Source organism: Engraulis encrasicolus, chromosome 19 (genome assembly GCF_034702125.1).
Source record: "Engraulis encrasicolus isolate BLACKSEA-1 chromosome 19, IST_EnEncr_1.0, whole genome shotgun sequence".
NCBI lineage: Eukaryota > Metazoa > Chordata > Actinopteri > Clupeiformes > Engraulidae > Engraulis > Engraulis encrasicolus.
This window is the reverse complement of record NC_085875.1, coordinates 47,557,958-47,572,184: the sequence shown is the minus strand read 5'-3', so window position 1 is coordinate 47,572,184 and position 14,227 is coordinate 47,557,958. Positions and strand designations below refer to the sequence as shown.

General features: G+C 43.0%; 1 protein-coding gene across 1 annotated transcript; it reads right to left on the bottom strand.

Annotated features, from left to right (window-relative positions):
- Positions 1–7,910: 7,910 nt before the first annotated feature.
- On the bottom strand, positions 7,911–12,529 carry c19h1orf115 (chromosome 19 C1orf115 homolog). Its single transcript, XM_063224266.1, has 2 exons — positions 12,180–12,529; positions 7,911–9,318 (listed from the first exon to the last, which is right to left on the bottom strand). The coding sequence occupies exons 1-2, from the start codon at positions 12,501–12,503 to the stop codon at positions 9,181–9,183; spliced, it is 462 nt and encodes a 153-aa protein (XP_063080336.1). The 5' UTR covers positions 12,504–12,529; the 3' UTR covers positions 7,911–9,180.
- Between the last annotated feature and the right edge of the window lie 1,698 nt (positions 12,530–14,227).

The following is a 14,227-nucleotide window of genomic DNA, read 5'->3' as shown; positions in this document are numbered from 1 at the left end:
ATGAGCGCTAGCTCTTAAAAATACACCATCCCTTTCTTTACAGAGCAGCATCGATCTCAGGAGAACACTGCTGCTTATGACCACCAAGGGATGGCGCTACCATTTACAAAGTCTGCAGAGTTATGGACAATACCTCGCTGTTGATTGGGCAGGGTCTAAAAATAGCATCTGGCATATTAAACTGCACGGGTACTTGTCACTTTGCGGTGTTAAATTAGGGGGACACTACGGCTAAACAAATATGGTGGCAGCTGCTAATGACCTTAGGTAAAAGGGGGCTCTTGCGTTATTTCAAAAGGGAGACCTCAGTGGCGGGAGGCCCTTTTTTGTAAAGCCTTGAAGTCATTTATAAGTAGTATGGCCTCATTCAAGTGCTACAGATACATATTTTATCCATTCGCGCTGCTCAGCCACACAGCTTGCATGACAAAATTGAGTGTTCATGGCAGCATTGTGTATTTGTTTAGCTTCAAGATAATCAAAACAAACTCCATAACAGCAATTCTGGTGCCAAAGGGCTAAATAAGTGGAAAAGATTACTTCAGTGTGGAAAATTCCCCATTGCTGTAATTAAGGGCATTTAGTGCCAGATTTTTCCCCTTCCGCAGTCAGTGTTTCTGTTAAATCACCAGCATATATATTCTGTGGCGTTAACAAAGACGTTAGAACTAAGAAAGTCTTTGGCGTTAATCCAACACTTAGAGCAGTGATTTTGGAATAGATGCCCCCTGGACCTCATCATAAGCCTACCAACGCCCTGACCTTATCAGAGGCCCCCAACGCCCCCTTCATCTCATCATAACGGCCTCCTTAGTATTCAAAAATAAAGTAGACTAATGCCCCACCCCCAATGGGTACAAAGCACCGCCTCCTTTCAGCTGTATCCTTCTCAACGCCCCCTTTAGGGCTCCACAACGCCCCCTGGGGGGCTGTAGAGCCCCTATTAAGAAACACTACATTAGATGGAAGATGAAAATGAGAGCTTTGGACATGTGTGTGGTGGTCCCCTGATGGTCGTTGGGGGTGGCACAGGCAGACAGTGGGAGGCCTGGGAAACGCTGACATGTCAAGACGAGTCTGTGATAAATGGCCGCATGATTTATACGGGCCCCGGCACAGCTACATAACATCTAATGTAGTACAAACATCACATGAAGCAGCACAGTCTGCTGTGTGCTCTGCTCTGCTCTGCTCTGTTCCTCTCACCTGCTGCTCGGCTTGCCTCAGCTGTGATTCATTGAACTCAAGCCATAACTGAGGCCTGAACACCTATTTTTCATTTTGGGGGCAAAAGAATTAAAGATAATATTTAGTAATATATATATATATATATATATATATATATATATATATATATGAAGAGTTCAGATGCAAACCCCCCTAACTCCATTTCTGAAAACCTGCACTTCTGTATTTTTAAGGAACCCCGTTGTTGGTTTGGTTTACATGTATGTACTTGATAATACATATAAATAGTTATATTGCATAAATAAAATAAAAAAATATGCAATTTTGATAGATTTGTATAATATAAAAATGAATTGAGAACTGTTTCTGAAAAGGCACTTAGGGGGTTTTGCATCTGAACTCTTCATATATTAAATCACAGTTGTTTGAAGAGTAGGATGTGTGCCATTTATTTCATGTCTCTACATATCAGAGAACCCACCCCTCACACCACGCCCAGTCTCATGTGTGTGTTTGCCAAAGCGAATACATGTATGCCATCTTATTATATTTCTACTTCATTCTAATTCATGCACCATTATTATAGTGTTAGTGGATAATAGAGTTGTTAACATCGGTGTCTGCAGGTATGTGACAGCAATAGTAGAACAATGAATTCCTCTGTTTGTGTTCCTTGCAACCAACTATACTGAAACTCATGCATGGATCATTCATCCCAGGAGACCAGGCAAATCATTATCATAGTCCAAGACTACTTGTTCCGTAGCCAAAGATCCATATTAGAATGCCCATCCAGACAGAGGCGACTCTAGGTTCAGCTGAGGCCCCAAGCGAAATTTCAAAGGAGTGAACATTTGAAAGGATTTTGCCACTACTCTAGCAAAGTGTGAGCTACTATTCAACATCCAGGGGCTTGGGGGCCCAAGCGGCTGCCTGCCTCGTCTGGTGACAAGATGCGTCTCTGATCCGGAGTGAACCTCAGAATCAATTCCACTGACAGGCCTGGTGATGAATGTGACAAGTGCTTGCTTAGCTTTGGGCCCTGGGGGAGGTTCAGTCAGAGAAGTGGACACGGGAAGCCAGACTATCCACAGACTTCCATTGTTATAGCGTATTTCAGTAGCACATTCCAGTAGGCAGTAAGTGATAAGGGGACGGGTTACTTGTTTGCTTGCTTGTCTCTAATCATTCATTGGGACTCCAACTGTATGTCTCTCACCCTCCCTGGGGTGTTAAATTATGTTATTGTACACAGGATCAAAACCCAGTGAAACCATCAATTTTCAAATTGCCAATGTACAAATAACTGGCACTGAGAATGCACAAGGAGCTGGAGAGAGAGAGAGAGAGAGAGAGAGAGAGAGAGAGAGAGAGAGAGAGAGAGATGTACACGTGGGCGCGCTCCCATGTGTGTGTGTGTGTGTGTGTGTGTGTGTGTGTGTGTATGCATGCATGCCTGCGTGTATACGTCTGTCCCCCCATGTACGTGTGTGTGCACATGGGCGCGCTCCTGTGTGTGTGTGTGTGTGTGTGTGTGTGTGTGTGTGTGTGTGTGTGTGTGTGTGTGTGTGTGTGTGTGTGTGTGTGCGTGTGCGTGTGCGTGTGCGTGCGTGCGTGCGTGCGTGCGTGCGTGCGTGTGTGTGTGCACATGTGCGGGGGGTGGGGGCATTTATAAATTCTATACTCCACAATAACTGTCCTTTTATATGCATATTGTAGTAACCATGCCCTACTATGTGCACCACATGTAAACAGATTTACAGATACACGCTAGGTGATAAAGTGGAAGGAAAACCAGCTCTCAAAAGAAACATTTAAAAAAAAATGCAATTGATGAAAAGTACTAATTCTGGCATATTTACAGTACATGGTGTACTTTTATGTAACCATGTTCCTTGAAATGCATGTTCCATATTAAATAAACCATTAAAATAATTGAAAAGTCCAAACCTCATGTCTTGAGACTTCCCCTCCAACTCATGCCTCCAGGAGATCCAGTAATCTCACATTAAGTGCTCTTGATTTCTGGTCATCATCCACTGTTTGGCCTGGACGCTAACTGGCTAAACGTCCTCACATTAAACGCCTGTGGAATCTCACACTGAATACATGGAGACCCAAGGGAGCTGTCTATACTGAAAACGAGACTGACACCCACAGTATGTAGGCTACGTAGTTACAAAATGCCCTGGACCTTTCACAACAGTCCAACAGGCTCTCAAACTGTGGGCTGGGGCCTACTGGTAGGTCTTGAAAGTATTCCAAGTGTGCCGTGAATCAAAATACATGTAATCAAATATTTGTGAGTGTTACAGTTGACTATGTATTTGAGTATCATTGTTGGGTCAGAGGTGGGCCCCGGAAATTTCAAGAGGGCCACAATTTGGAATATGTTGGGGACCCCCAGTTGTCAGTCAGAGGAGTTGTAGACATTCTGGGATGACAGTTAAGTTCCAAATCAAAAAGCGCCAAGGATCATTTGTACGTGCTGATATGCAGTAGTGCATGTGCTGTGTACTGTATAGTGTGTTCAGGGCTGCTGACAGCCTTGACCAGGCCATGGACAAAATCATCTGAAAAGGCCAACAATGTAATGTAATGAGGACCCAATTCTGGTCTCCCTGGGCCTGGGACAACTGACCCATTTCTCAATTGGACTTCCTTGAGCCTCAGCCTCTCCACTCTCTACCATTTCCCTCTGACCCATGCCAAATGCATGCTGTGTCCTCCCAGCTTGAGTAGCAAGGCTGTGGCTTGGACATGCTGTGCTCTCCCTGACCAGACACTAAAAACCCTGTTTTTGGCTCGAGAGTCGGCTTAGAGATCGGTTTTACGTTGTCCAACACACGCCCCACCCTCTCCCAAAAACATCCCTTGTGCAGGGAAGAGAGAATGGTTTTGGTCACAGACAGTTGTTTAGCGTTTGATCCATGCAGTGCTTGAGTTCTAGATCAGAAAATCTGGGAATCCGAGCATCAAACGCTGTTCATGGTCCAATACAGTGATTCTCAGTGGGACATGGGGAAGTTCTCTCATTGCAGGTGAATGGATAGGGAGGCCTGTTATTCATTGGGATGCTCTTATGATTTCTGCATAGTTTTGACGGGTTGACTTCTATTTGACTCATGAAATCATGAAGTAAAGAATCTTGAAGCACCACTGAGGGGTTTTTTTTACCCTGAAGTTTATGTTTTCAAAATATTTTCAGTGAGATTCAGATGAGCATCTGCTCACTGGCAAAAGCTTTAAGGTGCAAGTGTAGGATAAGGGTTTTTTGCAGCATGGAGTTGGAATTTGTGTAATATCTGAAACGTACTTTGATCTTTGGACGATCCGGAAAAGGAGTCAACATAGACACCAATGGAGCAGTAATGAGTTTTTGACCTTTTTTGTAACAACAGAGGCGTCAAAAGTAAAAGTAAAGAAACATAGGTAACTTATCTGACTAACCAGTAGACCTGTGTACTTGTCTTACAATCAGTTGACTGTCCACTGGCTGGATCAAATTTGTGGGGTCCCAGTGTTAATTTCGTCAACCATGACTATGACTAAAATATTTTGTCAATGCCCTTTTTTGATTTTCGTCATTTAGACTAAGACTAAAACTAAATTGGGGTGGCAATGACTGAAATATGACTAAGACTAAAACTGATTTTCGTCATTGTGACTAAGACTAAGACTACATTTTAAAAAGCTGACAGCATTAACAATGGTGAAAATAGAGAAAAAGAGAACCATTGAATGAAGAAGTTTTATATGTTTATATGTTAAAAAGAGAAGCAGTGTGCGGAGAAGGTTTATTCTGTACAGTCAATGATATATGCTAAAAAGAGAAGCAGTGTGTGGAGAAGTTCTATTACATACAGTGTTGACTAAAATGACTAAGAATTGACTAAGACTTCAATTAATTTTCGTCATTTAGACTAAGACTAAGACAAAATTGGAAAGGCAATCAATAAAATACGACTAAGACTAAAATTGTTTTCCGTCATTGTGACTAAGACTACGACTAAATAAAAAAAAAAGCTGACAAAATTAACACTGGTGGGTCCTTGTTTTTTTTCTTTCTCATTAGGTACAATAGAGTACATGGTGTAACAGCTATGTACTATAATATCATGTGCTAGTGTTGTACTTATGCCATAAATTCACATTTACTTTCACTTTTGACACCTCTGATGACAACATAGTTACTACTAGCTAGTGGTGAGCATTGGCACTGCCCTCATGATTCGATTCGGATTCGGGAGGTAGCGATTCGATTAGATTCAATTCTACGATGCATTGCAATGCATTATATTTCTACTGAAAGCAAAGCAAGTGTTTCATCAGTCATGATGAGGCAATACAAGTACTCAGATACTGAGCAACGTTTTATTGGCTGTTTTCTGTATCAGTCTTGGTTTCAATGATTTGAAGTGCTTTTATTTAATTTAACATTCACTTGCTCCTGAAATATCCACGGAAGTAATTCAAACTCAAAAAATTTGCCGCATGGATTCTGGAACTTGCCGCATTGAATTGGATCGTCCATGCCCCGCATTGCATTGCATTACCGAATTGATTATTGTTAACACCACTACTACTTCACACGTGACCTGAGGAAGGCCGACAGGCCGAAACGTTGTCACATTAAAAACTGTTTATTTAACTTGAGAGTGTGCGGCACTTCTCTCCTCCTGCAATTGTATTTTCTGGTTGCCAGCACCTCTGTTTCTGGTGTGCGTTTTGCACCTCCACTCAACACTACTACTACTAGCACTAAAAGGCTTTTGCATGTGAATGCAGCCTCGTGCTTCATGACATGAGGCTTGATGTCCTCCGTGATCAAAATTCACTACCTTGCAAGAGCATCATTCAGTGATCATTCTCTCATTTGTAATCGAGATGTTTTTTGTTATTAAACCATGGCATTTTATCATGATTAAAGAAATAGCAAAATACTCAACTTTACTCTAATGCTGGCACAAAATGAAATTATGCTTTGAGTGACTCGGCGAGCTGCATGTGGCCCCCGCCCCGGCCTGCTGTTGCCCATCCCTGCCGCCTTACGTCATTCCTTATTCCAGTAACATAAGGGAAATCCGGCGGGGATGAGATGACCGTCTAAAGATGATGGACGGGAAATAGTGTGTGTGTGTGAGTGTGACGTGTGTGTGAGAGAGAGGGGGGGCGGGGGGGGGCGGCGGTTGACCACACACAGTGGAACCAGCGCAAGGAGTAAGGAATGGTAAATCTTTAGATGATGGGACACTTAACATTCTTTTGATCTTTGGTTTAAAGGTGGAGTCCATCATTTTAACCCTGTAGTAAACTTTATGTCAAACTCTGCATGCGTTCATGAACACTCTGAGTGAACTGAGTTAAAATACAGAACTCGCTATTTTAATTGGTTACACAGCTATAGCACAGTGTGAATCATGATCAGTGTGAACCCCATAATCAACATACAAGGGGCAGGGCCGCGGACAACTTTTGTCAGGCCCAGGATAAAGTAATCTGATCGGGTCCCCCATCCAATACATACAATAATGAGGAACCAATTTTGGGCCCCCCTCTCTCCCTGGGCCCGGGACAACAGATCCCCCCACCCCCCCACCCCCCACCCCGTCAGCTTCCCATCCTGGGGGTGTGCAGAAAGGGGTGTGTGTAGAAAGATGGGCTGGGTGTGTGATGATATTGGTTGGCTCTGATACACAAACATTTGCATCGTTAACCCACATATACATAAACTGCGTAAGCACTGACGCTACAGCGAGGTGAAAAGCAGCAGCTGTTCATTTTAAATCTTCCATGGAGGCACGACACTGTAAACCATATCACTGTGCTGATGTCATTTATGGTCTTTGTGACAGTGAACATTTAAAGCAATATTGAAAGTATAAGTGTATGAAATATATAATATTATGTCAACTTAATACTCACACTAGGGCAACCCATCAAAAATGTTGCAATATGTCTGTAGTGTCTTCTCATTGTCCGCATAGGTGTTTGTTGTTGTTTTTTTAACAAAAAAGCCCTTTCTTAGAAGTGTAGCACCCCTCTCTGAAGACATTAAACCCTCAGAGAGGTGCTTTGAAGTGTTAACTATTCTACTTTCCCTATTCTCCATTCTACATGGTACTCTTCCAGTTTTTGTGGGACACGTCCAAAAGCTTCACTCCACACCAATAACTGCCAAAGAGCTAGCATTCAATTCTCCGGCTTTCAATTAGCTGTCTTTATGTGAAGTATTAGATAGGGCACATAGTATAGCCATCTGCCCAGGGAGAGAGGGGGAGCAGCCTTGGACCCTTATTCTGTGTATTGGGCGGGGGGGCTTTCAGATGACTTTGTCCCAGGCCTGGCCAAAGCATGCAGTAGCCATGTTTAATATGTAACACCTCTGACCCAAAAAGCCCCCCAGAGTTATTCATAAGAAAAAGGAAGCAGATTTAGTATACAGGGCAGCATGCTGCAAATCTCCTGGTCCTACAGTACATACACAGTACACTTGTGAACACCATGCTTTGCCTGCAATGCTGACAGGGGGTTTTACCGAACTGTAGCTGCTGTGGATAAGAGAAGTGATAACTTACGCAACAGTGACACTCCATGGACAAACAGTGTCTCTTAGGTTTGTGGCTGCAGCACTGCACCTCTTTCCAGCTGGAGAAAAAAGCCAGAATTTGTATTACAACTAACTCCATTAAAACGTCAAATGAATGATGAAGGAAGCTGAGTCCGCGTTCAGAGATTGTTTGTATTCATTTAGATTTATCAACACACAGAGCATACAACATTTACAGAGGTCCAGTTAAAAACATACAGAAATGTAAATAATTACACCATACATATTTACACTCCCCACAGATTAGAACTCATTATCAGTGACGGTGACACTTTGCTACATCACAGGGTTCATGAGATCACTTGTCCCTATCTCGTTTCTCACGTGCAACCACTCCAATGCTCTCTTGAGTCTGTCCACCATTTTACACAATTCCTTTATCTCTTCAATTCAGATTAAAAAAACTCATCTGTTTACCCTATATGAGCCTCTCTGTATCATGACGCTTCAATATCAACTTGCTCTGACATACAGCACAACCTGCCTGGTCCAACTTTTCAACACATCTGGCCCTTTTGATGGGGACACATGAGCAACCCCTCCCCCTCGTTTGGATGTAGACAGAGCTCCGCCATAAATCCAGCCGTGGCCCAGGTGTGTAGGCTCCCGAGGCCTGCTTGGACGAGTGTGGGCCCCCATATATCGCGTGGCCTTTTCAAATAGCCAGGTAAACATTGACATAAAGCAGACGCATTTTGACTGCTCTCTTTAAACCATTCGGCACTGTTTACTGGTCGCTGCGCAGGCTCCTTCTAAATACCATCTGATTCATGGACTGGAGCGCATACGCACATCTACCCTCGAGCTCGAGATTCTCAAGCAGATGCAGGTGGTCACACACACACAGAGAGAGAGAGAGAGAGAGAGAGAGAGAGAGAGAGAGAGAGAGAGAGAGAGAGAGAGAGAGAGAGAGAGAACCAACACTGCTGAAACATTTGACTGTTAATTGCACATGAAATCGGAATTTGAATTCAAGTCCAAAACCCCCTTCGTCATCAACTTGTCCATGGTGAATGATTCTCCACTCCAGAGTCCTCCAATCAAGATAAGAGAACCACTGCAGGATGAGGATCCAATACTGTGGGGTATTCTGCCCAACAAAGGCAAAGTGCAGTAAGTACGGCAACACTGAAACTGAGAAAAGGGCCTTCAAAGTACTGGTATTAGTTTGGGCTGGACATTGTGGTTACTGAAAATATAACAGCAATATCTCTAAAGCAGGACACAATTGGACCATAAGGCTTTGTCACAGGTATTATGGAGTCCATTTTCAGACAAAATAATGATGTAGTTGCTGCACTTTGCCTTTGTCGGGCACTAATATGGTCAGGAGCCATCATCAAGCCTTTGGGTGGGGGCAGTAATATGGTCAGGAGCCATCATCAGGCCTTTGGGTGGGGGCGGTGCATCTCTGGGATGATGGTGGCGGCCGCAGAGAGCGGCGTGGAGTAGGCAGCCGAGAAACTTTGCAGGCCAGCAACCAGACACTTCCAGCTGAATCGCACCGCCTTGCCCACATTCTGCAAAGAACACACACACACACACACACAGACCCAAAAACACGCAGCACAGCACACCACAGACACACAAACAGTCAAAAATACAGAAAGAAAGTTGAACAAAAAGTATATTTTTGTGCATCGATCCGTTCACAGACCGATAATTCCAATCATTCCCTCTAGGTCACTTTGGAGATCATAACACACTGATTACTGATAATGCCTGTATCTTGAAAGTTTACTTAGGAATACTGATTTGATGACATTGGGCCGAATAAGGCTACAAATATTAAGCAAGTGCATAGATTCCGCAGAATCTATATATTTTTCACAGAAGGTGGGGGTGGGATATTTTACTATTGTAATGATTGAAGTACATTGGAATTAAAATGGCAACAGTTTTTGTTGTAAGAAAAGGCCAGAAATGTAAACAATAATACTGGTAATAATAAATGATTAATTACATAAATTGTGTATAAGTAACGTGATTTAAATGCCTGAAAAGAGATAGGGTTCCACATGGGAGTTCAGTATGGAAATAGGAAAGAGTTTCTTATGTTAATCCTATTTTTGATTGCCCTAAACATCTGTATCTTTCATTTTGGAGGTGTTATATGTGAACGTTATTACAGACTCCCAATAGGAAGACATACAACATATGCTGAGTAGGTTCTGTTGTTAGCTGGACCCCACACAGTCTTTGTTTAACATCAGTCCATAGAGTGTACTGTAATCGTACCTTGTTGAAATGTTATGAGAGTTACTCCCTCACCTCATGCTACCATATATGTGAGAGTGCATGTGGGGTAGCGCTATGAGTTTTTTAAAAGCAGTGATGGTGATACAATAGCAAGGCCCTCCTCCCATCTGGAGTGTGTGTGTGTGTGTGTGCGTGTGTGTGCGTGTGTGTGCGTGTGTGTGCGTGTGTGTGCGTGTGTGTGTGTGTGTGAGAGAGAGAGAGAGAGAGAGAGAGAGAGAGAGGAGAGAGAGAGAGTGGGGGGGAGAGAGAGAGGAGAGAGAGAGAGAGAGAGAGAGAGAGGGAGAGAGGGAGAGAGAGAGGGAGAGAGAGAGAGAGAGAGAGAGAAGGGAGAAGGAGGGGGGAAGGGATTAACTCTACTGTCATTAATTAATACTGACAAAGGCATCAGTGAAACACCACATATTTCCAGGGATTAAGCCTTGCTCTGTTCATTGGCTGGTTGGAAGCTTCTCTACGTATATTACCATTGAATGGAAAAGTAGTGTGAAACCTTTATATAATTTGTTATAATACTTGTTTATCTTACGGAAAGCTGGCTTTCTGCCTTCAGAGTTCACACCTTTGTCTGGCTGTGCAGGGAGTGCCAGTCTGAAGTGTATACAGCAGAGTAAATATAGCTAAGGTCATTAGAGGCCTTTGTGAAATAAAGTCAACTCCATAGTGTGAAGAATGGCTTTCAATCGGCTGGTAAATCCCAGGCATTTTGTCCCGGGCATTTTTACCTGTAAACTGTGGGGGCTATAGTATCTAAGAAACTACAAAAAACCCAAAAACAACAACCGTGTTGGACTGCCCACCGGGAAATGCCCAATACACCAGACTACCAGTCCAGGCCTGGTAAATCCCCCCTCTGTAACCCATGGTTATCATGCATGACTAAGACTCAACTTGCAGACAATTACTGGACTACATGTACCTCACAGTTGAAGTGCGTCATTGTCTTCCCAGGTTAATTGACAATACAGTATATAAGCATCGCGGACAGACAAGCAGCAGCCTGTCTGCAGTGCATGTGAGGATACCAGTGTAGCATGTGCGTATGAAGAAGACAAGGCTTTTATCTTCACGCCTTTTGCGCAGTTTAAATAGCACTTCAGACAAGGAAGTAGTCAGGCTATTCCAGGATTCTGTACTAATATGGCATACAATATAGGCTACAGTCTTGGCATGTTAGTCTTCTTTGCATCCTCTAGCTTACATTAGCCTACAACAGTTTTCAAAATGGGGGGCGGGGACCCATGGGGGCCACGAGGGAGTGTTAGGGGGGACGCGGCAGGTTGAAAGGGAAAGTATTGCACAAGAAAGTGAAAAATTTCATAAACTGAATATATAACAAAAACCAAAACCAAAATCATCCAAAAATAAGTATTACAATAATCTTTTGCATCTCTTTTATTACTGTTATTATTTTATACCTTTATACCGCAGTGGCACTGCCTCATAAACCTACTCATGTACAAGGGGGGGGGGGGGGTGTCTGGAATGTGGGCCTACTGAAACTGTAGAAGATAGACCATCTAAGTGCTGAATTAACCCTCCGCAATTTACTGTGCATACACACACACACACACTGCATGCATGCTGATACAGCTATGTTGAGTATGCCTCTTGTCATTATCAGGCGTAAACAGTAGGCCGATGGAGACAGTATTGTGGCTTGAGACCTTGCAAGGTGCATCAGAGGGGCAAATATGTTTCTTTGTTTCTGCTTTGCCTGTAGCATCCTAATTGTGGCACATTCCTTAGCCTACAGCCTCAGATGAGCTGCATGCAGCCTCTGCACTTTTTTTGTAAAACTATAGGCCTACTAAACTATAGTTTGTAAAACTATACTTCTTTATTTATATAATGGTTAATACACAACAAAATGTATCTTTCGCGTGGATGTCATTCTGAACTAAGTAGGACTTAGCTTCATTCCAAATTCAAGTTGTGATCAAAATAAACCCTATCAAATGCGCCCATATTGAAAATCTAAAATGCAAAACACAATCATTTACATGTGTGTTAAAGCCTAGGTGACTTTAAAACAAACAAACAAACAAAACACGTTTAGGCGCAGTGACAATAAACGTATTTAATTGTTTCAACAACCTTTCAACAACCATTTGTTTTCGCCCACCTTTCGGAATTGTTTGTACTTCTGCCGTCTTTTCTCCGACTCTTCTTCCTTTGCCTTGGCTTTGAAGTCAGCGTCCTCTGTCAGGGGTTCGTAGTTGTCTGGAAGGAAGGCGATGTGAACCTTCTTGGAACATTTGTCATTTCCAGATTTTTTGGACTTTCTGTTGGTGTTGCCGGACACGTCAGTATCAGCATTCCTTTCCAGCGACTGGCAATGCGTCCCGGTTGGTTCCTCATGGCAATCGACGCTTTCAATTATTTTTGAACGATCTTCTGATTTGGATTTCCTTTTTGTTTTGCCTTTCCCACGTTTTCTCGAGGGCATTTTCAATTGTCATCCAGTTTGTTTGATCCCCTAATGCAAACAAAGTTGATAAAGTGAACTTTGCTCACAGGAATGACTTGGCACAGTTGCCATGCGCAGAAGACAACTTTGTCTATCAGCCGACTTGCCAGTTAGACTCGTTACATAAGAAAAAAACGTTCTGACGTGGTGAATTATAACACTTTATGATTAGATAGTAGCCTAGTAGGCCACTCAGTTATTGACAAATGTAGGTTACGCTATGATTTTTTTTCTTTTGATTAAAAAAACACATAGCATAGGCCTACTTGTATACACAACCTCTAACCCCATTCTAAGTTGTAGGCCTATAGTGTTCGTAATTGTATTCTAATTGTGTACATTTTGCTCTTTGAATACAGTTCTTAACCTGGGACAGCAGCACCTGTCAGACATCACATAAGTGGTGATCTTTTTAAGGACTGTCCAAATAATTTATTTATTTAATGAATACATATTGTGCCCAATTTCTGAGTGGGTTCATGGAGCAAGGTCTGGAGACCATTAAATGCAAAGTCTTCATAGCAACCCTTCAATGTAGCCTATCCAACATTAACCTAGCCTTAGAGCCGATTTTACCATTAGGCAGACTAGGCAATTGTCTAGGGCAGCGGTTCCCAAAGTTTTCCCCCTGCGCCCTTTTACATTTCATTGTGGCTCGCGCACCCCCTAAGTGAATGTCGCACAGCCGCACATTTTGGGCAATCCTCATTCCAATAGTCCTGACATTTTTGCTGCCATCATTACAATGGAACTTGTAGCATGACAAGTCTTGGAGTTATACATTACACTCCAGATGGATCCTTCCAGCATACATTTACCAAACAATTAAAAACTATGTAATGTTTATGAATTCTGTATAAAAGCACACACATCAGCCATTGCTCTATTCAGCTCGCGCACCCCCTTGTATTAGGCCGCGTATCCCCAGGGGTGCATGCACCACAGTTTGGGAAACCCTGGCCTAGGGCCTAGGGGTGTGAATCTTATACCCACAAAACGATCCGATTCAATCTCGATTCACAGGCTACGATTTGATTCAGGGACGATTCATAAAACAAATATTTAGCGATTCGGTGCGATTCAGTGTCGAATCGGTGCAATTCAATGTTGCCTAACGATAACCGATCCAAAAACGGTTATATTTACACCCCTACTAGGGCCCCAGGAAAACTGCCCACTGTAGGGGCCCCCAACAGTCAGCCATGCCAAGGTAATCACCAGCAAAAATGACTAAAGAGGGGCCTCATGTCTATATTTTATCTAGGGCCCCAAAATAGGTAGAAGCGGCACTGCATAGCCTGGTCCAGTCATGTGCAAGTTCTGCTGCATGTAGGCAGCCATTTATGACAATGCCACCTAGCAAGTAGGCCTAGTGTCCAACCACCAGAGAGATTTGACATCTGCCAGCCACATTATACAGATATAGTATTTGGATACAATAAGGTGAAGGGCTATCCCTTGCATCACCACTCACTGCATTCACATTACATTTAGCCACTGACCAAGATAGGCTGTATGGACAGGACAGCAGGCTTTTAAAAAACTGTGTTCAACGGTTTTAAAACATCTACAAATAATCTATGAGAATATGTCCGTCCCAACTGCCAACTCTGGTTACAATCCTTCGTACTAAAGGTGCACTGAGTAGGACGGTGACCAGATGTGTGTGTGTGTGTGTGTGTGTGTGTGTGTGTGTGTGTGTG